Source organism: Eurosta solidaginis, chromosome 2 (assembly GCF_040869045.1).
Source record: "Eurosta solidaginis isolate ZX-2024a chromosome 2, ASM4086904v1, whole genome shotgun sequence".
Taxonomy (NCBI): domain Eukaryota; kingdom Metazoa; phylum Arthropoda; class Insecta; order Diptera; family Tephritidae; genus Eurosta; species Eurosta solidaginis.
The window spans coordinates 239,456,606-239,484,519 of NC_090320.1; the positions used below are offsets into that span (position 1 = coordinate 239,456,606).

Sequence of the window (27,914 nt, forward strand, 5' to 3'; positions counted from 1 at the left end):
CTAGACTATAAGTCGCAGGAGCAAGTTTCGGTGTGATAATAATTAAAAGAAACCTACCGATATAAGTTGATATGAATGATTCATCATAGCGATGAGTAAATTGAGAAGTACCACAATGTTGATAACCGAATATGTCCCAAACATCAACATGCCCCAGAAACGAGTGAAAATCTTAATGCCATCCAATTCAAAGCTATCCAAATCGATCAAACCAAAAACGGCCCAAAACAAAGTTTGTGTGGTCTCGAAGAGGCTGAAATGAGAAAATGAGTTTTTGCCAAATAACTCCCATAATTAAGCTTCGGACTCACTTTGAGAAGCGACGCCAAACAATGCAGGCATTCGGATCAGTGGTGCCATTCATAGTGAACAGCACATTCGTGGGCGAAACTTCAGGGCAACGTTTCTTTTCTAAATCCGCATAATACCTGCAAGGAGTTTTTGTATGTTACTCATGACAGCTCAATCTTGCATCAAAAACTTACCATAATAATTGATTTAAACCGCTGCCGAAAGCAAATAGCACAAGGACATACAAAAAGAAAAACTTCATAATATCCATAACCATGCGGGAAAGAGACACTTGCAGTGGTCCCAAATGTGGATTCACAGAAAAGATGTATACCAATTTGAGGCTACTGAAAATGTTCGCCGCACTAAAAAGGCCTTCCGAAATGAGCATTGGATCCCAGGTGTCCCAACGCTCACGCGGCAAATCGGTGGCATTCGGATTAATGATCATTTCTTTTTGCACCTGCGTTAGACGAAATTGAATAAGTACAACTTGAAGTTTGTAAAATAGGATAAGACTTTGATAAGAACCTGAAAAAAGGACACCACACGCAATGCTACTGTAGCCACATACAAGGAGTTTGTGACAAAATCAATAACATTCCACATATCATTAAGATACTCTTGAAGGCCAACATCCCACAGTTGTTTGACTTCGCTCCATATGAGACCTGAAATTTTTAAATAAAAGAAAAATTTTATCTACTGTCTGGTATGTTACGATAGTGAAACTGATCATCACACATTTTTTTGGTCATCATTTCGAGAACACTTTTTAAACTCACCACTAACCCACGCCAATATCAGCCATTCGATGAAAGTCGGTTTTGCTCCACGCTTAGTCGGCACCTCTTCCACTTGTGTGATAATATTTCTTGTATCACTCCAAAACCAGCCTCCAATGAAGGTTTCGATACGTTGTGATGCGAGCATCAATAGAACTAAATTTGGGGAGAGGAAAAGAAGTTTCTTGAATAATTCACAGTTCGCGATCGGGGAAATTCTCTATTCATTTAAGTACTTACACAAAAATGTAAAGTAGGAGGCACTATGGCATATAAATTTAATAAATGGTTTTCGCATTGTCTGTCCAATACTGGAGTAGGGTGCCAGAATGTAAGCCAATGAGAAAATTGGAAACATAATACCTGTAATAAATAAGAGAAGATTGAGTTACAGAGCTAAAAAAATAGAAATGCCAAAGAAAAAGGAACTTCAAGGGAAATATATTCAGTAAGCGTGGAATTGTACACATAGAGCTGGAAAATGGAGATGGTGGTTATGATAGTTTCACAGATATAGGCCGATCGTTTCGGGAAAGATTTCTTGAAGCTCTTGAAACTACGGGCAAAAGCAACTCGTAGATCTGTTTGTTCAAAGTTGTTTGGAGTTAACAGGACACCTTAGATGGAGGAAAGAAGTCGACTATCGAGCTGCACGCCACAACCCTTTGCGGTGCTATCATTAAAGCCCTTCCGGATAAACTGGTATGACTTGAAGAAATATCAAATCAAATAGCACAAAAAACCCTCCGAGTCCATTTTGACCGTGACATATAAAATAACGTCAGTCGTTCCTACATAGCCATAACTGGAGCTGCCAAGGGAGATAAAGACTTCATCCACCCTCTTTTTCAACTTAGGAGGTCTTCCTCTGTTTCCAATAGTGGTTGACGAAAGGAAGGTTCCTTGGGCCACAGCATTTCAAGCCAAATGCATAACATGTTCGAGTCAGCGAAGCTTTTCGGATTTCGTTGCATAATGTTCAGGTTATCAAATAATCTTCCTTGATACATACCGTGGGCATCACAGAAAGTACCATACGTCTTCCGAAGAACTTGCCTGTCGCCTACTCAAGTCCTCAATTTTGAGGTCAGTGATGCATGAGCTGGGTCGCATGTTCGGGCGAAGCACTGGGGTCTGAAGTACCAATGTTGGTATTGAACTATCCGATGTAGTGGGTTGCGTGTTTTGGCAGCTTGATGCTAAAAATGTACAAGTAAACATTGCTAAGCATTGAATATCTAGCAAAGTATTATCGTCCAAGGAATAAACTGCCATGAGCCGATGTTACAGCCGCAGATGTTCTGAGCTGGCTTAGCATGTGGTACCACGAGTTGATGAACCTGTCTTAGATGATTACGAAAAAAAAAAAATGTAAGGCGCGATAACCTTCGAAGAGTTTTTAGGCCGAGCTTCTCTTCCAATTTGCGTCGTGCTCCTTTTTAATTTTTCCTACAAATTGGCGGGACGCGACCTACTTGTTTTATGCCGACTCCGAACGGCATCTGCGAGGCAGATGAGTTTGCACTGAGAGCTTTTCGTGGCAGAAATGCACTCGGAGTGCTTGCCAAACACTGCCGAGGGGCGACCCCGCTTAGAAAAATTGTCTTCTAATTGAAAAACCTTATTTCTAAAATTTTGGTATTGCTTTTCCCGGTGTGTGAACCCAGGGCATTCGGTGTGGTAGGCGGAGCACGCTACCATCACACCACGGTGGTGGCCGTCTTAGATGATTGCTTGTGCCATAAAATGAGGAAGACACGGGGACAATGGACTGGTGAAAGATATTGTTTCTATCGATATTACGGAGTTTGCAGCTACGGGTACGGGCCGTGTGAGTTCAAGGAGCGTGTTTTTGATTCTTGCAGGGTAGTTAGAAGGTAGCATAGTTTAAGCGTGGTCTGTAGGACGTCCATGAGGTTACCCAGAACACCTCAAATTGTAGAACCGTCCTTTGCACGACACACTGGCAGGAGTTTGCATGTCTTAAATGTATCTTTTTCCGAAGAAGCAACATCACCACTCTCACGCAGGGAGAGTACCTGGCAGTCCATCTACAAGGATCTGCTCGATGATGAGGGATAACCGAAAAATTAAATTCGGTTACATTGGAATGACAGCCGATGGTCACTCCCGTACGTAGAATAAACTGATTTGGGAAGTCAATCAATAAGTTGAAGATTACTGGGGAGTTTAGCACCCTTAAATTTTTATTATTATCAGCTTGCTGTTTCGTTTTTGAATAATTCCGATGCTTCCTAACCACTAGTAGTTTGTAGACAATCTCTTGTTAAATGTAAGGCGCGATAACCTCCGAAGAGTTTTTAGGCCGAGCTTCTCTTCCAATTTGCGTCGTGCTCCCTTTTAATTTTTCCTACAAATTGGCGGGACGCGACCTACTTGTTTTATGCCGACTCCGAACGGCATCTGCGAGGCAGATGAATTTTCACTGAGAGCTTTTCATGGCAGAAATACACCCGGAGCGCTTGCCAAACACTGCCGAAGGGCGACACCGCTTAGAAAAATCTTCTTCTAATTTAAAAACCTTATTTCTAAAATTTTAATGTTGCTTTGCCCGGGGTGCGCACCCAGGGCATGCGGTGTGGTAGGCGGAGCACGCTACCATCACACCACGGTGGCCGCCGTTTCAAAAGAAAACTGGAACAATAAATGTACCCACTTTCCATTGTTCCCTAATCACTTACCTATTCTTATGATATCCAATGCTTGCAATGCCATATTTTTACGTCGAAATCCAGGCAGACCCTCATACCAAATACTGGCCAAAAGTTGCTGCACATTTGAGTGTGCCACAAACTGGGATAGAGAAGTAAAAGTAAAAGATAAACTCGTATTTCATATATTTCATAGAAAACTCTTGTCCTCCTCAAAGGTACAAACCTTTTTCTGACGCAACTTGATAGCCAATTTCAAACGATTCAAATGCATACGTTCGCCATGCTCATAAATTGGACCGGTGGGATCGTGATTCAATAGGATTTCCAGTTCGTGTGAGGTGCGTGTGTGATCGAGCAATGCGGTGGCGAAGTCTTGGCATTGTTTGCGTAGCTCCTGATATTCATTCTGGAGGGATAAAAGTTGTGCGATTAGTCGTCTTAAAAGCTATGTTCCAAATTGTTTGCCTTGACAAACCCATTCAATCCATCGTTTACCTTAAATTCGTGTTCGAGGAAACTTAAACGTCTCAATTCCCATGACAATTCAAATGCAGTTAAAATTGGATCCTTAGATGATAGCGCAATCAGGCTGGGACTGGCTAGCGCACGATACGCATTGATGCGTGAACGTGAATGGCGTAAGGAATCTTCTTGGCGTGATTGAACACATTCGTCACAACCGCATCTGAAACGAAATTGGGGTTAAGTATGTTAGTAATTTTTACTCAGTGCAGATCGCTGAAATGTTATTGAAGTTGAGACCCTTTAAATTGTGAAAATAGATACGTAGAGGTGACTGCTGTCCGCATTGGTCAAAAAAGTGCTACGGCTTAATGTAAATACTTACATATGTATGCCCCTTATAAGAAAAGCTTGGGATTTAATATCGTTGTATTAGCCCCTCCAGACTTTAAGAAACTTCTGGACTGCAATTGTTTAGACCTGTTATGAGCCCAGCTGAGCCAGTGATGAGATATACGACTTTAGATAACATTTAGAATGTAAGAATCCCTCCCCTCCTGCAATATTAAGTGCCAATCGACACCAAGCTAGCTCGTAGGTCGTCTGATTTCCTTACATGTTATGATGAACCGGCACCCAATTTAAAGGAAAGGTAAGCTGAGTCGCTAGGCTCATGACCTACGTTCACAATTCCTTAGCAGCCTTCATCCTGATTGGTTGACCTACTGCGATACCCTGAAGAGTCGCCTGGCACTACCCATGTACAGTAATATCTTACATATTTCATTGATAGAGAAGGACTGTGGATTGAAATATGGTGGATAATTGACGGAGTAGCAAAGATATGAAGACGGCTGTAATGCTGTAAGAAGATCTGCTCTACATTCTTCTACAGGCCATTTAGTACTCAGAAAGACAATTCTAAAGCTTAAAACGAATACTGATGTGGCACTTCATCTTTATTAATGCTGAAGTCATTAAAATTGAGTAAAATAAGGTCGTAACCGCTCCTTCCAAAGTCCCAGCTTCCGCAATCCAGGGACCTCCTCAGAATCTAGTTTTAGTATATCCTCTGTATTAGGTATGTAGCTCTTTAGGGCACAAAAGAGTACCAAGGCATTCCTCAATATCAGAAAAACTAAACTCTAAATCCCTAAATGTTTGTCAAACTGGTGATGTAAACTAGCTTGGATTTAAGAGGATGTATGCTGCACATTCCTACAACTTTTGCAGTAGTCCATTAATCATACTTCTCTGCTTGCCTTAGACATCCAACGTTCTTTTGCAGACATATATAAACCCAAACACCCTTTTAAGATTATGTTCAGACTCAAGCTAATGACAGGGGTTAAAAGGATTCTTAGATGATTCGGAAGTTAAGTTAAAGTTTAGAATTTGAGTCTCTGTGATGAAGAGGACTAGCTGAACTTTGGCATTTTAGTGAGGGCTTGTGATGCTCCCCATATGTGTCTGAAAAAATATCGAGTCTGAGTCTGAAAGCTGAGATGTGGCCGTGATAAATTTAATGAATTAAATCCAATCCCTTTCAGTGGTTACTAATATACGAGTCCCTCTTGGAGGAGTAAGACCTTAAAATGTGAAGAACGTCTCAATTGGTAGCTCGAGATCGTTGTTGTTGTTGTTGTAGCAGTGCTTCGCCGCATCTAATAGGTGCGACTGATCATTAATTGTCATCAATATCCTCTAACGGGAGTCCAAGGAAACTTGCTGTTTCAACAGGGGTGGACCATAATGAGAGGGGTGTTAGAGGCGTTGGTTCCACAATATAGTTAAAGAGATGGTTGGTGTCATGTGATTCTGGATAGGTAAGAGTTTAACCTGTTGCAGTATCCAGATCGAAGTTGAGCTAGAGTGACTCGCGTTTCCCTGGGGAGTGTACGTCCCTCTTCCGCAAGTTTTGGGTACTGTTCTTTAAGTACTGGATTCACCGGGCAATTCCTGGCATAAAGGTCCGACGCCTGTTTGTGGAGTTCACTGAGGATCTACTTGTGTTTTTTGGCTTCATACGGCCGAGTTCTAAGGTGCCGTATTTCCTCATAATGCTTACGGAGATGACTCAAGCCCCTGGGCTGTGTTGGCTTATTAATCAGATGTCTGTTGGGATGCCCAGGTTTCTGGGTATTCAACAAGAACTGTTTGGTTAGCATCTCATTTCCCTCTCTGATAGGGGAGTATAATGCGATAAATTCCAAAAAGATTTTAGGCCGATCTTCTCTTCCAATTTGCGTCGTGCTCCTATAAATTAGCAGGACGGGACCTACTTATATTATTCCGACTCTGAACGGCATCTGAAAGGCAGATGAGTTTTCACTAAGAACTTTTCAAGGCAGAAATACACTCGGAGTGCTTGCCAAACACTGCCGAAGGCCGACCCCGCTTAGACACATTTTCTTCTAAATGAAAAAATTTGTTTCTAAAATGTTGATGTTGCTTTGCACGGGGCGTGAACCCAGGGCATTCGGTGTGGTAGGCGGAGCACGCTACCATCACACAACGGCGGCCGCCAGGTCGTTTAAGTACTTCTGATCCTAATTAGTACATACTTACCTTACATCATGCGGCATTGGCAGGACTGCTCCACGATCTAATAAAATTTTGATTATCTCATAATTATCACGATGTGCAGCCAAAATAAGTGGCGTTATATCGGATGTAAATGTGGATGTGTCCTCCGATTGCGACTCCCAACTCTAAAATATATATAAAATACTATAAAAATTTTTTAAAACAATATATATATATAAGTAAAATACCCACATGATTTCCCTCAGTATGAAAGGTGACATTCTCATGATCCAGCAACACCTCCACAGCTTCCACGAATTCCTCTGATATGGAGTGTAGTAGCGCATCTTTAGTATCAACATTATAACTGATGAGCAATTCGACCATTTCCAAATTCTCATTATCGATAGCCATGAGTAGCGCAGTGCGTCCCAAAGGATCGACACAATTGACATTGATATACTCGGTATCTTGAGCTTTTTGAAGCATTCTGTGGCGAGGAAAATAAATGTGTCAATGAGAATGTAAATTCATTAAAACGGCGTTGTTAGCAATTTAATCTGGTTCCACCTGGGAACTCATTTATGTACATTAGGGTGAGTAATTTTGCATGAAGACAGTTTTTGTTCAGTATGAAGCAAGGTCCCCCTGTATGTTTGGTAGCCCTTTTGACGGATTAAAATTCAGTAAGCTCAGATGCTTTTAGGTAAAAGTTCGACTGCCGTGTTGTGAGTCCGATGACCTTTGAGGGCTATCGCATCTTCGTGAAATTAGTAAATGTTGGAGAAAGGTGCACCCTGATGTAAGTACATAGTGAACTCTCAAAATCTTCTTCAGCTCTGGTGCATTCCAGAAGCCAAGTTAATCCTAGTTAGATACAAGGAACGTACTTACAAGAAGTATTACTGGGTACTGAGCTCCATTGATGGTGTGTGAAAACATCTTTTTTTCTCACATGTTTTGCGGGATGAAAAGGGAAAAAAATGTTTTCCTGCAGGTCCAATCTACGACTTAGTAAATGATAAACTTAGAACATCCGGCAAGATAAAATTTACTTTGACTAAAAATATGGGTTATACCATACACCCCCTGTCAACCTAACTAAACTTCAAAGATATTTAGAGAGTGAATAATCATTTTAAGCAATATTTCCTGAGCTTTGCCCGTCTGTTTGATATCCATCAAGCTACCTTGTCGTCTTCGAACATCATCATAAAGGAAGTGTGCTGTCGAGAAGCTGCGCAGCAGACAACTGAGAGATTCGACATTTGGTTCTCGCACGTGCTCTTTGAGATCAATCTTCGGTCACACGTTGTCAGTTCTGCTAACGTTCGAATCGCTAAACGGTTGAATAAATAACTCCAAAATTCAATAATGGAAAATGATCTTTATTAGACTACCTTGAGAGTACAATAACACTTTTACTTCACAACCAATAGCGTGCTTAAATCAAAACTGATTAGTCATGCCTCAGCTTGCGCTGTTTTTATACTCTCGGTTTCTTCGTTCACCCAATTCTCCTAAGGTCTAGCAATTTCGCGAACTTCATGCTTATACACGTGTACCAGCCATATGCATGTATATTTGTAATTTGTAGCCATATGCGTGTGTATATGTGAGTACTACTTCGGCCGATGATTACATGTGTTTGTGAGTATCTCTTCGTTGCCTTGTATATATGTTACACACACATGATGATTGATTTGTTTAGAGTGGCAGCTTGCTTTATTTTTGTTGTGCCTTTATTTCCTTAGTATCAGTGATACTAATATTCGTCACAATATTTACTTCAGACGATATATATGGAAGATACCGTTAAAAAGCTGATTTAAGCTCGTCAATATGGTTTCAGACCTGGTACGTCTACAAGTACGTATTCGTTCTAAATTTTGGTGAGAGTCCATGACAATTCTTTGTCGGCTTCAAAGTTGCCTTTGAAAGAACGTAAAGAGTTTCCTGTATCTTAAGATTTCTTCAGCGTAATTGGACGCTTCTAATGTTGGCTGAAAGGAAAAATACCTAAAAATTCTACCAACAAATTCGACGGATGACGAAAGGTTTGAAGGCTTGAAGATTAGGAATGATAATTGTGACCATGAAACCAACATACAGATTTTTACAGTGCGGTGAATGATGGACTATATACCACAGTACGTGTAGCCACCGTACTATGATAAAATGGAAATGACAGTATCCCGGCTTAAAAATACCTAGGCGCCAGGAAACGACGAATTACCGGCGTAGCCCCTAAAACACGGAGACGATACGACAGGGAGGGAGCATACCTTAAAATATGGAGAGTTAGTTTGGCCAAAACCAGAGTTATGGACGATGTCTTGCGAAGAAGGGGTAGTAAAAACAATAAGTTGGCTTGATATATCTCCAAGGAGATTAAAACCTAGCTTCTATTCGTGTTGTGCTTTTTTTTTTAAATTTTTCCTACAAATTGGCGCCCGATATGTTTTATGCCAACCCCGAGCGGCATCTGCTAAGGCAGATGAATTCCCTGTCTTTGACAGCAGACGCCGTTAAATGCTGAGGGACTTGCCAAACCACGGGTTAAGGGGAATCCCGCTTTAGAAAATTGTGTTAAGTTAGATAGGACAGCACGCCGCACCACGGGCTTCTTAGGAAGAGGCATGGTAATGTTCGTGATGCTAATGGCGTCTATATAAATGATGAGCTCAATGAGCTTTACTCTAATATGAACATACATAGTGCACCGATGAAAATCGCAAAGTCGTAGGAGGGTAGGACATATTGAAGAAATTACAAATATATTGTGACGAATGTTGACATCACTAGGCTATTAGTGAATAATCACACAACAACAAAAACATGAAGCAGTCACACTTGTGTACATGAATACTTCAGTCATCATATAGACACATACAGACAAGGCAACGAAGAGATACTCACAAACACAAGTAATCATCAGCCGAAGTTGTTACTCGCACGTACACATGCATATATAGCTCAATTACCAACTGCAGGAAATGCGGCCAGGAAGGTCATAAGGCTGCAAGTTGCGAAAATGCACCGAAATGCGCGCTATGTGGGAGACAACATTCAGCAGGCAGTTTTAAATGCCCACAACGAGAGGGCAGCAAAATGACTGTCTCATGAGGGTATTGCAGCTCAATTTAAACCATTGCGAGGCAGCCCAAGAGCTATTATCCCAAACAGTCTATGAAGGAGGATATGACATAGTGGTACTCTATGAACAATACAAAAATCACCAGGAGCAGGGTTGGCTCTCAGATTCAGCAGGGAAAGCATCAATTTGGGCACAAGGGAAATTTCTCCCACAGGAAATTATGACGCCAACGGTAGTACGATTCACGTGGGCAAAAATCAACGGTATATACGTATTCAGTTGCTATGCCCCTCCGAGCATGACCATCGCCGAGTTCGAAGACATGATATACGGGATCATCATTGAAGCACGAGGTAAACACCCGCTTTTACTGTGTGGAGACTTCAATGCATGGTCATCTGTGTGGGGAAGTAGACGAACCAACGAAAGGGGGAGAGTTCTCCTCGAAAGCCTTACTTCTTTGAGGCTAGAACTCCTAAATGAACCAGGGATATATACCTTAGATACAGGTACCAGACGATCCATTATAGATCTCACCTTCGCTAGCAGCGAAATAGCAAGACGAGCAAAATGGTCCATAAGCAACGTCTACACACACAGCGACCATAAAGCTATTAGCGTAGAGCTACTCGAAACTCCACGAACGGTAGCAGCAAGACATCGACAAAGTAGGAAATGGAAAACACCCACAAATATTTGACATTATCTGGAAGGACGCCATAGTACGATAATCGCATGCGGAAGACCAGTCGGTTCAAATCACTAAGTTGCTATGTATGGCATGTGATGCTGCCATGCCCAGAAGTCGCGGAAAAGCACAGCGCACTCCGGTATATTGGTGGAATGACGAAATTGCGGAAGAGCGTAGAAAATGTCACAAAGCACGAAGAATAGCGCAGAGGGCACGCTCATCACCACGATATGCAGAGCTACACAGCACTCATGTCGCACAAAGAAAGGCACTTAAAAATTCCATAAAAAAGAGCAAGAAGTTATGCTTTAGGGAACTGCTGGATAATGTCGACCTAGATCCTTGGGGATCATCCTACAGAACTGTGATGGCCAAAGTTAAAGGACCGATATCACAGCAACCTACGTGCTCGATACTGATGAATATTATTGTTGAAACACTTTTCCCGGCGCAAGATCGCTGGACTTATCCAAGCGAGGACTAAAAAATTCGGAAATTCCGCAAATTACAGAGCAAGAGGTGCTGGACGCTGCAAAAAGAGTTGCTGATAACAAATCCCCAGGACCCGACGAAGTACCAAACATAGCCCTTAAAGCCGCGATTATAACTAGGACTACATTATTTACTGATCTTTTTAATGCCTGTATGCAAGAAGGCGTGTTCCCTCGCCCGTGGAAACGACAAAGACTTGTCCTATTGCTGAAACGTTGTAAACAGCCGGACCAACCATCCTCATATAGGCCACTTTGTATGCTGGATTCCCTAGGGAAGATATTCGAGCGTATAATTAGTGAGCGCCTACAGCTGACTGTAGAAAGACCAGGTGGCTTATCGAATAGTCAATATGGATTTCGCAAATCAAGATCCACCGTAGATGCAATACAAACAGTCGTCAATATAGCCAGAGAAGCTATCTCTGGAGGCCAAAATAAAAGGAAGTTCTGTGCACTGATTATGTTGGACATCAAGAATGCTTTTAACACTGCGAACTGGATGCAGATAATGGCAGCGCTGCAAAGCTTCGGCACTCCAGCTTACTTACGCAGAATTATAGGTAGCTGTCTTAAAGACAGAGTACTTCCTTTTGACACGGATCAAGGAGCAAAAGAGTACAAAATCACAGGAGGCGTCCCACAGGGATCTGTTCTGGGTCCAACGCTTTGGAATGTAATGTATAACGGGGTGCTAAACATTGATCTACCAGAAAAGACGCAAATTGTGGGATATGCTGATGATATTGCAGTGGTAGTAGTGGCCAAGAAACTGGACCTGCTTCAAGCATTATGTAATGACGCCGTAGCAAGAATAAAGGAATGGCTGACCAATACAGGACTGGAGTTGGCTAGCCAAAAGACTGAAGTGGTCTTAGTAAGCTCCAAACGGTCGGCGAACGAGTTAGTCTTAACTGTCGGGGATCATCAAATCACCTCAAAGGATTCCTTAAAATACTTAGGAGTGCATATTGACTCTAAGTTAACTTTCAAAGAGCACTTCAGAGCGGTGGGGGAGAAAATTACCAAAGTTAATGGATCACTTATGCGAATAATGCCTAACATTGGTGGTCCGAGCGAAGCTACACGTCAGCTATTGTCCACAGTAACCAGCTCAATAATACTATACGCAGCACCAGTGTGATATGGATCTAAACAGACCCATCAAAAATATATATTAGCAGCGTACCGACTTGCTTCTTTAAGAATAGCAAGTGCTTATCGGACGGTGTCCGACGACGAGATCCTGGTTCTAACCCGGAAAATCCCAGTGGACTTACTGGCAAGCGAAATGGCCGATCTGTATAACACTAATATCGAGCGACCATCTGAAGAAGACAAGAAAAGAGCAAGGACACAAACAATAGCTAAGTGGAAAGAACGGTGGGAGGCCTCGAGTAAAGGGCGTTGGACGTTCACACTAGTTTGGAACGTAGCTCAATGGAATGAGCGGAAGCACGGCGAACTGAACTACCATCTCACGCAGATAATGAGTGGACATGGCGGTTTCAAAGAGTATTTATGGAAGCGTAGGATAGAGGAAGATCCTCATTGCCCAATGTGTACCACAGAGTTAGAAAACGCAGAACACGCCACGTTCTACTGCCCCCGTTTCCACGAAGAAAGACTCACCTTGCATGGAGTCTTTGGGGAGGAACCTACCACGAGAAATTTAGTATCACATATGTGCAACAGGAAAGAGTGCTCGATTGCAGTGAGCAAAATGACATTTATAGTAACGACACGCCTGATGGATGCTGAGAGGGAGCGCAGAGAAATGCGCATGCGAAGCAGTGGCGATTAAATGGACACTCAGAGCAAATAGCGGGAACCTAGACGCAGGGACAACAGTAGGCTCTTAAAAAATGAGAAATATGGAACGCCACCCTGAAGTAATGCGAAAGTGGTGCCGGGGTGGGCGACGGTTCCAGAACGGGGCTGTTTTTTAGTCTACGGACACACGGTTGCTGCGACGGCAGCAATTATGGTGCATTAGGCATTTTTCAGCCCCCCCCCCCCGCAAAAAAAAAAATAAAAAAGCTCAATTACCAAGCAGGAGATACAGCAGTTCTAGAAGGCGAAACGTCTAGACTTTAGTAGAAATATGCGAATGAAGCAACGGAGAGTATAAAAGCAGCGCAAGCTGAGTATTAAGTTGATTCAGTTTGATTTAAACTTGCTATCAGTTACGAAGTGAAGTATAATTATAAAATAAAAAAAAAACTCCCAAAGTAGTCTAATAAATACCATTTTGCAATACAGAATATTGGAGTGATTTATCAACAGTTTAACGATTCGAATGTTAGCAGAAGGTTTCAAATAAGCGGAATTTCCCTAAATTCGTTACAATACATATCAACACCCGTGTTTCGAAGCAGAGTATTAAAAAGGAGTGAGACTTGGATGTGAAGGCAAGTGGAGCGAGGCTTAATCTTCCTTGCTGTTCCCAATTGCTGTCAGTGGATTTAACAGTTAATATATCATAACAGTTAATATATCATAACAGTTCATTAGCATTTCAATTGGAGAATTTCAATTCAAAAAAGAAGGTTGAACATTTGGATGGCTATGAGTTAAATGTAAAAAGAAAATACGTAGGCGAATAGCTCCTTGAATGCGTATGATTGTGTTTACTTGTAAACTGACCAACCTTCGTGTTCCAGCCATATCACCACGCTCTACCGCCAATAAAAATTTCTTCTCCTCCAAGGTCAATTGTCGAATTTCTTGATGTGGCCTTACAATATTCTCCTCCTCCATCATGCCGTGTATGCTGTGACGCTGCGTAAAATAGTGTCATTATTATGGTTAGTAAATTTACTCAATGTCAAACATTTTGCAGATGTAAACATGTGGATGAATATTATGGTGTTCGATTATTCGACTTTTTTCAAAAACCGGGTTTCCGATTATTCGAAAAATGTTAATTAGAAAAAAACCGGTTTTAAGTTCTCAAACCCGGGGAAAACCGAATAAACCGGTTTTTAGTACTTGCTTAAAATAATAAAATTTCCGTTCAGCTCAAAATAATAGATTAACATACAAATAGGTAAATCGTTTATTAAAAACAAAACAAATTTAATGTGTATTTAATACAGTTACAAACAAAATAAAATTAATATTACTATAGAAAATCTACCATTATTATTTTTTTTCGCATAATTTTTTATTTAGTTTGGATAGCTTTGAAATATAAAACCTATCGATATGCTCCCTTATTGTCGACTCAGGTGGTAATATACTTTTTTGATTTCAAATATGCCAATACAACTCGTGATCTTCTCAATGCCTTTACGGACTGCTACACAGCGTGCGAATATTTCCCCTATAGATTTTTTTACCCAGAAACTTTGCGAGCGGACCGGTTAAGATGTTTCCTGAAGTGGCTGGTGCGCATTCAATATCTTTCTGCTGAGCATCATCTTTTCCTGTATCAATTTTGTGAACACACTTTATATGGTTGAGCAGCGTTGAAGTTGAGGAACCTTTGCATCTTAAAGTTGAGTTTTGTGGCGATTCAGGCATTTGGTCTTCTCCTTTTCTTTGCGCCTAAAACATCGCCTCATTCTTGAGGACATCTGCTAATAAAATTAAATAAAAAAAACTTTTTTAAAAATGAGCTTTTATTATTGGTTAATAAAATTAACTAAAAAGTAAAAAATAAATTGGTTGTAAAGATATATAACACTTTATAAGTTCATTGTAACCTTTAACGATAATTAGGCTTCTTCGTCTGCGACAAAAAAATTCCATATTATACATCTATAAATCTTATAAAATAAAGTCGCTAAATGCCATGTACGCACATAACTTCACACAGAATGCTCCGATTTTAAAACGGTTTTTTGCATTTGAAAGCTTAGCTACGTGAGATGGTACAGTTATTATAATTTGAAGGTATATATTATAGGAGCTTAAAAAATTGCCAAAATGTAGTAAAAAATAATAAAATTTTTGTTTACACAGCTATAACTCATAAACGGATGGATGGATTTAAAAAATTCTACTTTTCAGTAAAACTTTGAAATATTTACCTTCGATCTGCATCAAAAAAAAATACTTGATTCCTTTCTTATATCAGCAAATTGTTCAAACAAAAGTAACATTTTTACCAAAAAATGCGTGTGTGTGGTTGTTTGCTGTCAACTGTACGCGCAAATTGCTTTTGTGTGAGGCATGATGCGGCACATACGTACATATATAGCATTCGCTGCGTTATTTAACTTCGGGCGTAGGTTTATAGGTATGTATGGATGTACATCACTACATATTATAAAACAAAGTCGCTTTTTCTGTCCCTATGTCCCTTTGAATGCTTAAACCTTTAAAAGTACGCAACGGATTTTGATGCGCTTTTTTTAATAGATAAAGAGTGATTGAAGTGGAAGGAACGGATGAACATATTTGGCTGAAAGTTGGTGCAGGGGTAGCTTGGAACCAGGAGACAGACATAGGATAATTTTTATCCCGTTCTGGATAGGGTCTTGAGATCAAAACGTGGACCTGGGTAATCCTGGGATATGTTTGTACAATATGGGTATCAAATGTAAGCTGTTTATGAGTACTTTGATACGGGGTATTTTCCGTACCCGCGGGTAACTAGGGTCTCGAGATATAAGCGAAAACGTGGACGCGGGTACCCCTAGAATGTGTTTATACAATATGGATAACGAATGAAAGCTGTTGATGAGTGCTTTAGTACAGAGTATTTTTTATACCGCTGGGTGACTAGGGTCTCAAGATATAGGTCAAAACCTGGACCCGGATACCCCTAGAATGTGTGTGTAATAGGGATATCAAATGGAAGCTGTTGCTGAGAGCTTTAAAGTAATTTTCATTGTGATATTCGATTTATTCGCATCAACCTGGCAAAACTGATATATATGCATGCGAAGCCGAAATAAAGACATGAATTAATAATACCCACATAACTATTTACATACGTCCTATTCGATTTGCCAGGAAATAAGGGATGAAGTAGAATGGGAAAAACTTGAGAGAAGAGAAAAATGGAAGGAGAAGGAGACTGAGAAAGAGATAGAGTGAGACGAAGATAGAGATAGATGAAGCGAAAAGACGGAGGGAGGAGTGATCAAAAGAATTAAGAAAAAGTGAAGGGGGGGGGGGGGCAGAGTTAGACGGAATAAGCTTATTAAAATGTATGCAGATAGACCTAATTTAGGGCAGAACAACGTTTGACGGGTCTGCTAGTAATTATATATTTTTAACATTAAAATTTTACACCTAAATTATTAAATCTTACAGTTTATATGACAGTCCTAATTGTTCTAATAAAAGCGTGTTAAATTTTGATGGTATAATTAAGAACATTTAGGAACTCCTTTTCTTGCTATCACCATGTAACACGCTTTTATTAGAACAATTAGGACTGTCATATAAACTGTAAGATTTAATAATTTAGGTGTAAAGTTTTAATGTTAAAAATATTTAATTATGTAAAATATGGAATTTTTTTGTCGCAGACGAAAAAGCCTAATTATTGTTAAAGGTTACAATGAACTTATAAAGTGTTATATTTCTTTACAGTCAATTTATTTTTTACTTTTTAGTTAATTTTATTAAAAATTAAATTAAATTATTATTTTAAAAAAGTTTTTTATCTTTAATTTTATTTTTTAATTTTTAGTTCGTTTTATTAACAGGTAATAGAAGCTTGTCCTTAGAAAAGCGTTTTTCTTAAATTTAATTTAAATATGAATTTTTTTATATTTTTAGTATGGTAAAATATTGTTTAAATTAGTTATGTAATCTTTACTTAGGTATTTGCAACGTTTCTCATCCTATCCATTTCTTTTAATGCATCAACATTACAAGGTTTCTTCGAAGTCAACTTTGAACAGTCAAGCCCTTCTATTCGAGTGTTAACTAACTTAAAATCATATTTTATTGTGACTTTGCCTATGTCGCGTTCAGTTTACAGCTACTGATTGCACATCTCTGCTCTGTTCCATCGCCAAAAATCTGTAAAACAAAATCAAGTTCGCAGAAAAGTATGCAACATTTAACGACAACATCCTAACTTCTACGTTTGTTTCATACACAAACAAAGCGAAGTTACCTGCGTTCTTGAGGACTTAGGCTCTTATTCCCTTGTGAATACAAATATTTTTCGATAACTCTGTTATCGATAAATTTATCGAATTGTCGCAAAGTAATATTGCATTGTCATCGGAGTTATACATGTGTGCAAAATTTCAGCTCAATCGGACACCGGGAAGTGTATCAAATTTAACTTGCAAAATTTGATTACAGACAACAGCCAAGTGAAAGTAAATAAAAGCTTATAAAATAAAAGCTAAGCTTATAAAAATTATTATTACGTTGTACAAATGTTTAAAACAGTTTTTCTTGGTGCTACCATACAAACACATAAGCTCATACATATGTGTATTGTGGTTGCCGCTTCAATAAAATCAAGATGATAATACAGTTACCCCGCGTTCCAATGGACAGTGATCCAGATCTCGATAAAAATTTAACATGTTGCCGTATTTCGATAAACTTTCAAAGTCCTTTATAATCCTTCTGAAAAACCGGTTAACCCAAGAAATAAAACCGGGTAATTCGATTTTTTAGGATAAAGAAAACCGGCCAAGAAATTAAGATAAAACCGGCTTAAGACCGGTTCGAATAAACCGGGTCGATCACCCTAATGAATATAGAGCTCCAGTGAATAAATGCAAACAAACAAAACTTTTGAGTACACACAAACAAATATAAATAGGATTTTTAAATGCTGCAACTATGATACGATCACTAGGGATGTTACGGAGTTTCGATAGCGAACCGTCGGTGTTTCAGATTGATTTTGACTTGTTATTTCCACTGTTTAGTTCCGACTGTTTGGAATAGCTGTTATAACGAAAGTCGTCCAGCAGAGAAGGCCTTTTATGAGTTGGATGTAAAATGACCTACGCTCAATGCCTTCGAACTTACTGAAAATTGAAAGGTTTGCCTTTTTAGCTGTTTATATTTGAAGCAGCATTTGCTTCCCCCTATTTGCTTCGGCAGTCATAATATCAGCCCATCCTACTTTGACTTTAGCTTTCGGTTCCGCTTTCAATAAAACAAATTCTAAAAATCCGATTCCGACTCGGGCTCCGATCAACACACTTCTATAACATCACCAGCTTTCGCATTCGAACTTATGCAAATAAATACCTACGTATGTTTCTAATTTGTTTGCTGCACACGACGTACACTCTTACCTTGACCCTTTTAGCCGCTTCAATTTGTACGGTCACATGATTATTGCCATCACTATTGCCGCTCCCCAATAGGCCACCTGTACCGTTACTGCCTCCGCCACCACCGTTTGCTTTCTTATCACCTTCCAATGCGTCTGCACCATTCTTGATTTTACTCAAAATTGGTCCCAGCACAGATTTTCTACGCGCCGGACTTACAAAATGCAGCTTTTTTCCTTCGTCTGTTCACATGGGAGGGAGAGAAGAGAAAAGAAACAAAGATTTCTTTTTTTAGGTATGTAACAAAAGTAACAACACAAAAATTGTATAAATTTTGAAATAGTTATTTTTTTATTGTATTTTATTTACTTTAGGCGATTACAGATTTCAGTGCTAAATTGAGGTTAGGTTCAGCAATTAAAAGCTTTGTTAATGCTGATTGTAAGTCAGTTAGTTCTTCCATATTTAGTTGAAGAAAATGTGCATTCCTCATATCAGACCATTTTGTTTAGAGTGTTAAGTTTTAAATTAGCAGCTGTTCATATTCCATTCCGTTATCCCGAATTCAAGATGATATTCAAGAGGTTCTACTAAATTTGTTCAAACATTTTTTGTCGTGATAGTATACCCGGTATACCCTGAAGTGGGATACGAACAGTTGCAAGGGAATATTGCCTGCTGATTTAATTCTACGAAATTCGCGTTGGTTTTAATTAACCCTGTCATAAAATCTAACTACAAAGTTTGTTCGATATTTTACTATGATCGTTACATCTCATCTAAAACTTTTCCGGAAATGCAGCCCATTTCATTTCGAAGTAAATAAACAATTTGTTACACGGTGAGGTGACATAAAGTCTCCGGCCAAAAGGTCAACTTATGTTATGACCGCTTGAAATAACCCATAAGATCGATTGGCCTTATGACCACTTCAAATGTTCATAAGGTCAATTGATTTTATGACCTTTCTTAATTTGATTTTATGGCTATTCAGGAAGTTTCTCTTTGACTTTATGACCATTTCGTTAAACGTCAAGATCAATTCGCCTTATGACCACTTCAAATGTTCATAAGGTCAATTGATTTTATGACCTTTCTTAATTTGATTTTATGGCTATTCAGGAAGTTTCTCTTTGACTTTATGACCATTTCGTTAAACGTCAAGATCAATTCGCCTTATGGCTACTTCAAATATTCATAAGGTCAATTGATTTTATGACCTTTCTTACTTTAATTTTATGACTATTCAGGAACTTTCTCTTTGACTTTATGACCATTTCGTTAAACGTCAAGATCAATTCGCCTTATGACCCTTCAAATGTTCATAAGGCCAATTGATTTTATGACCTTTCTTAATTTGATTTTATGGCTATTCAGGAAGTTTCTCTTTGACTTTATGACCATTTCGTTAAACGTCAAGATCAATTCGCCTTATGAACACTTCAAATGTTCATAGGGTCAACTGATTTTATGACCTTTCTTAATTTGATTTTATGGCTATTCAGGAAGTTTCTCTTTGACGTTATGACCATATCGTTAAACGTCAAGATCTATTCGCCTTATGACCACTTCAAATGTTCATAGGGTCAATTGATTTTATAACCTCTCTTAATTTGATTTTATGGCTATTCAGAAACTTTCTCTTTGACTTTATGACCATTTCGTTAAACGTCAACATCAATTCACCTTACGACCACTTCAAATGCTCATACGGTCAATTGCCGTTATAGCTTTTCTTAATTTGACGTTATGGCTATTTACAAAATTTCCTTAGCGACGCAGGTGAAAATTTGGAATAATAAATTCACTTGAGAAAAGAAGATGTGACTTAACGATCATATCAGAAATAGCCGGATGGTCAAATTGTCAATATCATTGACATTGTACCAATAAGAATTAGACGTTGTGGTTGTTTCATATGGTCATAACTTCTACTGACTTTGTGGCTATTGACCGGTGGCTGTTGACCTTATGTCACCCCTCGTTGTCAGACAATGGATGGAAACATTACTCTTAGGGCGGATAAGCTAATGTTGGATCTCACTACCCGGGTAAAATCATCAGGCCTGATGTGTATCATAGTGCCCTCTCAATGGAAACTGCGCTATATTAAGTGGTCTACAAGATGCAGTAAAATGAACTAGTTTGTTCGAACATACTCGTAGAGGGGGTCTTCAGTAATGTTCGGCTAGAAGCAGACGTCTTCTATTTTAAGCTTAAGGTCGGCTCTGCTGTCAACGAATGAAATGAAATGTCTGTACATGACGATTCAACTCTTCTGGATTTGCGTCATAGCGAGAGAAGCTGATTAGTAAAGCGGGGAACGCGCACTTAGTGTTAACCCCTCAAAAAAGGAACGAGCGCACCACTAGCACGAAAACGCCAAGTTTAAATTACCTTCGCTAAATGGTGCCAAAGTTAAGCCTTCTAGAATGGAGGCAAAATCAAGCCATAGAATTGAAAGCACATAAGGGTTGCATATGCTTGCATAATGAGTCGGTTATTCGACTGATCCTAACATACGGAACACTGGTGTAATTGAAGATGGTCCTGGCGAGCTCGATATCACACAATAGGAGCAGTCCAACGATCTACTAATTGGGCCATCACGGTGGCGATTAGATCATGCTCGCAATAGAAATAGAGGTAGAACCAGAGGTAGAGTTAGAATTAGAGTCAGAGTTAGAGGTAGAGTTAGAGTTAGGGCTATAGTGAAATTACGAGTTAAAGTTATTACAAATCGACCTTCCCGGCGGCACCAAAATTATCGTCTATGCAGATGATATTTTCGTAGTAGCAGTGGCCAAAAACTTGATCTGCTCCAAGAATTACATATGTAATGACACCGTGAGAATAATAAAGGAATGGCTAACGAACATGGGGCTGGATATGGCTAGCAATAAGACAGAAGTGGTTTTGGTGAGCTCAAAGAGGACTGTAGATGAGTTAGTCCTAACCATAGGAGATTGTCAAATAAATTCAAAGCCTTTCTTGAAATATTTATGAGTAAACATTGACTCAAAACTATGCGAAGCTACCTGTCAGCTCTTATCCCACGTAATCAGCTGGATAATATTATATGACAGTATGGCACGGATTTAAAATGGTCCACCAAAAAGATATACTAGCGGACTTTATTACGGTCCATGTTTTATCCCGGAAAACTTAGTAGATCTACTCTCAAGTGAAATGGCTGATCTGTATGACATTGGAATTGGCCGACCACCGACGGTGGGAAGAATCGGGGCAAAGGGCTAGTTCGGAATATAGCGGAATACTACGAGCGGAAACATAGCGAACTAAATTACCACCTCACACAGATATTGGGCGGGCACGGCGGCTTTAAGGAATATCTACATAAGCGTGGGATAGAAGAGGATCCTTTCTGTCCACACTGCCCCTCTGAATTGGAAAGCGTAGAACATGTAATGTTTCACTGCCCTCGTTTTCATGGTGAAAGACTCTCTGTACACAGAGTTTTTGGAGAGTGTGGTATTACCGCATTACAAGATATTTGTACTTATGTACACGCCAGAATATGTCTAACTTGAAACACATAAACAAATGAATTTCCTTTCGAACACACACAAATTACTCATAGCGGCATAACTAAGTTATATTGAACCCAGCGGGGAGCCATATCCATTTACAGTTGCTTAACCCGTAAACATAACTGAATGACAACGTCAGTTTGTCGGTGCGACTGACCAAACATTATTACATAGTTAGGTAATAAGAATATTGTACTGAATATGTATATAGAAATAGTACATAGTTATTTTAGTGTGTAAGTATTGTACAAATATATTGTTACGAATATTAGCAAAACTAAGGGGTGATGATATCTCTAGGCCGATGCTAAGCAGTGACGTGAATTGACATCAATAATTCAATCATTATGTATCTACATAAACGAAACAATAATTGCGTCTACACATATGTACCATGTACGTATACGAGCAGCGGAGAGTCAATGCACAAACACATGCACTTATCGGAGATACTCCTGAAAGTATGCAATGAGAGAAGCTATAAAATCGTGCAATTGTAGTTACAGCTGAGAAGTTTGAGAGCTGATGGCAACTAGTAGATTCTGGAGGCGCCTAGAAGATGCTAACGTTGAAATCAGAGAGTATAAAAGGCAGCAAATGTAGAGGCGCTGGAATTCAGTTTGAGTTGAGCTATCAAGCATTTATTGATGAAGCATGCAATCTGGTGGGCAATAGTAGAGTTTTATTTGAATTATCGATCAATTTGGATGTTAAGCAAGCTAGTTGCAAAGTATAAGTGTTATTGTGAAGTGCTTTAATAAAGGCCATTTTTCCATTATTCAATATTGGAGTTATTTATTCAAAAGTTTAGTGTTTCGAACTTAGCGAAGGGCAAATAAGAGGATTTGCAAGTAAATTCGTTACAATTGGTGTCAGAAGAGGAATTGTTGAATAAATTCCAGAGGACAACTTGGACATGGCAAAATTGAGCGAGTTGAGGATCCAGCAACTGAAGAAGGAGTTGGAGAGCCGTGGATTGAAAACAACCGGCAATAAGATCGAACTTCAAGCACGGCTACGAGAGGTAATGGAGTCGCAAGGAATTGATGTGGACGAGTATGTAGTCGCAAGCAGCGAGAATAAAGCGATATTGGCTTTGTTATCACAGATATCGGCAAAAATGGAAACCCAGGAAACACGCATAACAGAAATGTCATCACAAATATCCACAAATATGGCATCCCAACTGGAATCCCAAGAGACACGAATTACATCGAAGATTGAAGCACAAGAAACGCGTATGTCAGAAATGTCGACACAGATTACATCCAAGATGGAAACTCAACTGGAAGAGCAAAATACATATATGACATCTCAGTTAGCTGAGCAGTTGAAAGCACAGGAGGCCCGCATATCCTCGTAGCTGGAGGCACAGGAGATAAGGGTAACATCAAAGCTGGAAGCACAGGATACAAAAATTGTGCAGCTCGAGGACAAAATTGATGCCGAGATAGAAGCTTTGAGAGGTCGTATACCAGCTGTTTCAGCGAGTAATCCAAAGGTAAAAACACCATCCTTTGACGGTTCTGTTGCTTTCCAGGTGTTTAAGATTCAGTTTGAGAAGACCGCAGCAGTGAACAACTGGAGTGCTGAAGATAAAGTTGCTGCACTATTCGTGGCATTGAAAGGATCTGCTGCTGAAATCCTACAGACTATTCCCGAGGGAGAGCGGAACAACTACGAAACATTGATGAGCGCTCTAGAGAGCCGATACGGAAGCGAACACAGGAAGCAGGTACATCAAATAGAGTTGCAAAACCGCTAACAAAAAGCTAATGAGACTTTGCAGGAGTTTGCGTCAGATGTCGAAAGGCTTGCACATTTGGCGAATGCCGACGCACCCGTGGAATACACCGAAAGGGTAAAAATTCAGAGCTTTATAAATGGCATACGGGACGTCGAAACGAAGCGAGCCACATACGCAAACCCAAAGCCAACATTTGCAGAAACGGTATCACATGCATTGACTCAGGAAACTGCCTCACTATTGAGTAAACCAGGATACAAAGCTCATCGTGTGGAAGTGGAAATACCAGATTGGGTAGACACAATTTTGGAAGCACTGAAGTGATCACAACAGAAGAATGCCGGAGTTATTAAATGTTTCAAGTGCGGCAACCCAGGTCATATTGCACGAAATTGCAGCACCGGTCCCAATAGTCCCAACAATGTGGGTGGCCGTAAACGCAAAGTTGGAGGAGATGAGCAAGAGCGTGTCAGATGTAAAGAACGAAAACTTGCCCCAGCTATTGAATATCCTGTGATATCTGTGTCGCAAATTGGAAGAAAATCGAGCAGTTTTGCCGTCGAAGGAAAGCTGGATGGCAAGGAGCGTGTATTGACTGTAGATACGGGCGCATCTCATTCCTTAATCCGATCTGACTTGGTCAACAGGAGAGTAAACCCGTTACCTGGACCAAGGTTGCGTACGGTCACTGGTGAGTATAACCAAGTCCAAGGAGAAGTGGTATGTAAGGTATTAATTGGAAAGGTCATGGTTCTACACAAATTCATTGTGGCGGAGATTGTTGATGAAGTCATATTGGGAGTGGACTTCTTGGTTGACCATGACATCAAGATCGATATGCAGAGAAGGGTGATGCGTTACGAGAACCAGAATATACCATTTAACTTCAAGTTGGAGAAAGGGTTCAGTAGTAGTCGAGTAATGGTGGAGAAGACTCGACAAAGGCCACGAAAGTCAAAAGAAAAGGTTGATGGATCGAATGGTCCAAATAAAGCGAAATTAAAAGTACCTGCGAGAAAAAGACCGTCATCGACAATGCGTAATGGACGCACTAAAACGACTGAAAGAATTTTTCAGAAAGAATGCAAGGATGATTTCAAGCCAGCGCGCACTACTGTTGTGAAACGTCCAGACGATAATTATGATGCAAAGTCAATCCGTCAAGTGCAAGCTCTGCGAAGAAGTTCATTGGCCAAACAACAGAGTGCGAGGGAAAGATCAAAAATAATGAGTAGTAAAATGAAACGCAGGTACAATGAGAACAAAAATTCGGAAGGTTTCTTGGAAGGCCCGTATAAAGTTGTGAAGAAGATCAGTGATACCATCTACCGCATACAAACCACTGCGAAACCACGGAGGAGAAAAGTGATACATCTGGAGATGCTAGCGGCGTTTAGATCGGGAGATTTGTCTGATCGGGACGATCAGACTTAGGTGGAGGGCAGTGTTACGAATATTAGCAAAACTAAGGGGTGCTGCTATCTATAGGCTGATGCTAAGCAGTGACGTGAATTTACATCAATAATTCAATCATTATGTATCTACATAAACGAAACATTAAATGCGTCTACACATATGTACCATGTACGTATACGAGCAGCGGAGAGTCAATGCACAAACACATGCATATATCGGAGATACTCCTGAAAGTATGCTATGAGAGAAGCTATAAAATCGTACAATTGTAGTTACAGCTAAGAAGTTTGAGAGCTGATGGCAACTAGTAGATTCTGCAGGCGCCTAGAAGATGCTAACGTTGAAATCAGAGAGTATAAAAGGCAGCAAATGTAGAGGCGCTGGAATTCAGTTTGAGTTGAGCTATCAAGCAGTTATTGATGAAGCATGCAATCTAGTGGGCAATAGTAGAGTTTTATTTGAATTATCGATCAATTTGGATGTTAAGCAAGCTAGTTGCAAAGTATAAGTGTTATTGTGAAGTGCTTTAATAAAGGCCATTTTTCCATTATTCAATATTGGAGTTGTTTATTCAACGTTTAGTGATTCGAACTTAGCAGAAGGGCAAATAAGAGGATTTGCAAGTAAATTCGTTACAATATTGTAATAGTATTGTAAGTAGAATTCCTATAAAAGGGAAGGCATTTTGTTAATAAAGAAGAATTATAAATCTGATGTCTGCGCTGAACATTAGTGCCAACAAAAATCATTTTGTTTTAAATCTAAAAGCATACATTTTACATGGCGATCCTGCCAGTTTAGATCAATACTTGGCAAAACTGCTAAAGATCCAGTTGGTCAAAGGAACCCGTCAACTCGCGACAATCAACTTTCTCGCGTCGTGTTAAATAAAACAAGTAGGACTCCCCTTCTATCTTACCAACTAAAAAAAAAAAGAAGAAAACCGGACACAAATGAGATTGGATTTTTTGGCAAAGGAAATGAAGGAAGTCACCACAGGAAAAATTGAGTACTACCCAAAATAAAAATCACTATGGTGCATAGCAGCAAGCGAGCATAAAAGAAGTGGCACGAGCCATATTGACGCATATTGCAGAGAAATTAAATGAACGTGGCTTTAACAAAACATTTTGCTATACTTTTTCATATGAAAATTTCCTAGTACTTGTGTCTTTATATATACATATGTGTATTTGCACAGTTGAATTGTATTATCAAATTGATATGTGAACAATGACAATTAAGCGTTTACAATAACATTTCCATATAAATTTTCTGTTATAGAAGCCTATTTAATAAATAACTCTAATGGAAATTATTAATAAGTTAAACAAACAGGTTCATATTGACGCATAAATTAAATGACGAGAAATTAAATGAACGTGGCTTTAACAAAACATTGTGCTACACTTTTTCTTAAGAAAATTTCTTAGTACTTGTTTGTTTATATATACATATGTGTATTTGCACAGTTGAATTGTGTTATCAAATTGATATGTGAACAATGAGAATTAAGCATTTAATGCCAGCAACCACATAAGTATAAAATTTAGAATAACTTGAGCGGCCCTGTGACGCTTAACCATTGGCAAAAATTATATTTTTGCCTAGGATTTTTTTTGTACAATAGGAGATATTAGAAATAATGTAAACAAAAAATATATATGTAGAATATATATGTATACGTAAAGTAAATAAAAATTCAATATTTAAGTAAATTGGGATGCTTAGGGCACACAAAGGAGAAATTCCATAGGACATTTTTATAAATTTTAAAAATAAAAGTACTCTGTTAGTAATAAATAAAGGTAGGTAGGTTGAACTGGCCGGTCCATGAGGACCTCACATAGACTGATTGAGTCCGTAGTGTTACCAGAAGTTTGTTTTAACGACCAAACTGAAAAACCCTATCAAAAACCAGGACCTATGTTATAAAATAACTCCGTCCTCTTGGCAAATACTAGAAGCTTCCTAGGACTTAAGCCACTTGCTGCTTCAAGATCTGACAGCTGTATCACTCCTAATAGCTGGAGTCTTAGCCTGGCAAGTGCAGGGCATGAGCACAGAACGTGCTCGATCGTTTCCTCCTCCAACCCGCACTTCCTACACCTGCTATCACTGACCAAGCCTAATTTAAAGGCATGTGACGCCAGAAGGCAGTGTCCAGTCAGAATACCCGTCATGAGTCTACAGTCCTCTCTTTTTAATGATAGAAGCAACTGTGTTAGTCTAAGGTTGTAAGACCTACACGTAATCTTCGACACTTTACAGCCCCGCGCTTGAACCCACGCCTTTTCTGCTTGGTCGATCATGTGCACCTCTCGCATTCGCTTAATCTCGCCCAATCTAATTGGGACGTCTACGGAGCAAGCTTCAAGGGATGCGCCCTTTTTAGCTAATTCGTCCGCTTTTTCATTCCCATCTATTCCCATATGCCCTGGGACCCAATATAGATGTATGCTTCTCCCTGTCCCGATTCTCTCCAGAGACTGCTTACACTCTAACACGCATTTAGATGCTGTGCTATGCGAGATTATTGCCTTAATTGCTGCTTGACTGTCAATATAAAAGTTAACACGGTTGCAGCTTAAGCTATTCTCTTCCAGGGTTTCTACTGCTTTGGTTACGGCTAATATTTCCGCTTGGAAAACGCTACAGTAATCCGGCAGCCTGTAGGATCTGCTTAATTCCGGATCAGCGCAGTATACCGCAGACCCTACTCCTTCCACTATTTTGGAACCATCGGTGTACACATGTATCGCCTCGTCCGCCATTTGCGCACCCTTGCGCCAACCGTCCACCTCTATTGTGGCCTTAAGATCTCCCTCAAAGTGCAGGTAGGGAATCATGTAGTCTGTTCGTCTTGTGACTGAGGACGCTATACTACTATGGCCATATGGTCGGCGCTCAAGCTGCCCCGAAGCATCGAGCCTGGTTGCGGTCGTTAACGCTTTGTTCTTTGCTACCAGGTCTA

General features: G+C 39.7%; 1 protein-coding gene across 1 annotated transcript in view; it reads right to left on the reverse strand.

The window, feature by feature from the left end:
• The window catches only part of Trpgamma (Transient receptor potential cation channel gamma), a 362,261-nt gene that overhangs the window by 13,785 nt on the left and 320,562 nt on the right, over nt 1–27,914 (reverse strand). The window contains exons 4-16 of the mRNA XM_067767341.1: nt 18,248–18,468; nt 13,669–13,799; nt 6,992–7,229; nt 6,782–6,924; nt 4,247–4,436; nt 3,975–4,157; nt 3,779–3,890; nt 1,317–1,439; nt 1,077–1,232; nt 823–962; nt 486–754; nt 312–428; nt 58–253 (exon numbers count right to left, since the gene is read on the reverse strand). Of these exons, the coding sequence (XP_067623442.1) occupies nt 58–253; nt 312–428; nt 486–754; nt 823–962; nt 1,077–1,232; nt 1,317–1,439; nt 3,779–3,890; nt 3,975–4,157; nt 4,247–4,436; nt 6,782–6,924; nt 6,992–7,229; nt 13,669–13,799; nt 18,248–18,468 (2,219 nt within the window). The remainder of the gene's footprint in view (nt 1–57; nt 254–311; nt 429–485; nt 755–822; nt 963–1,076; nt 1,233–1,316; nt 1,440–3,778; nt 3,891–3,974; nt 4,158–4,246; nt 4,437–6,781; nt 6,925–6,991; nt 7,230–13,668; nt 13,800–18,247; nt 18,469–27,914) is intronic.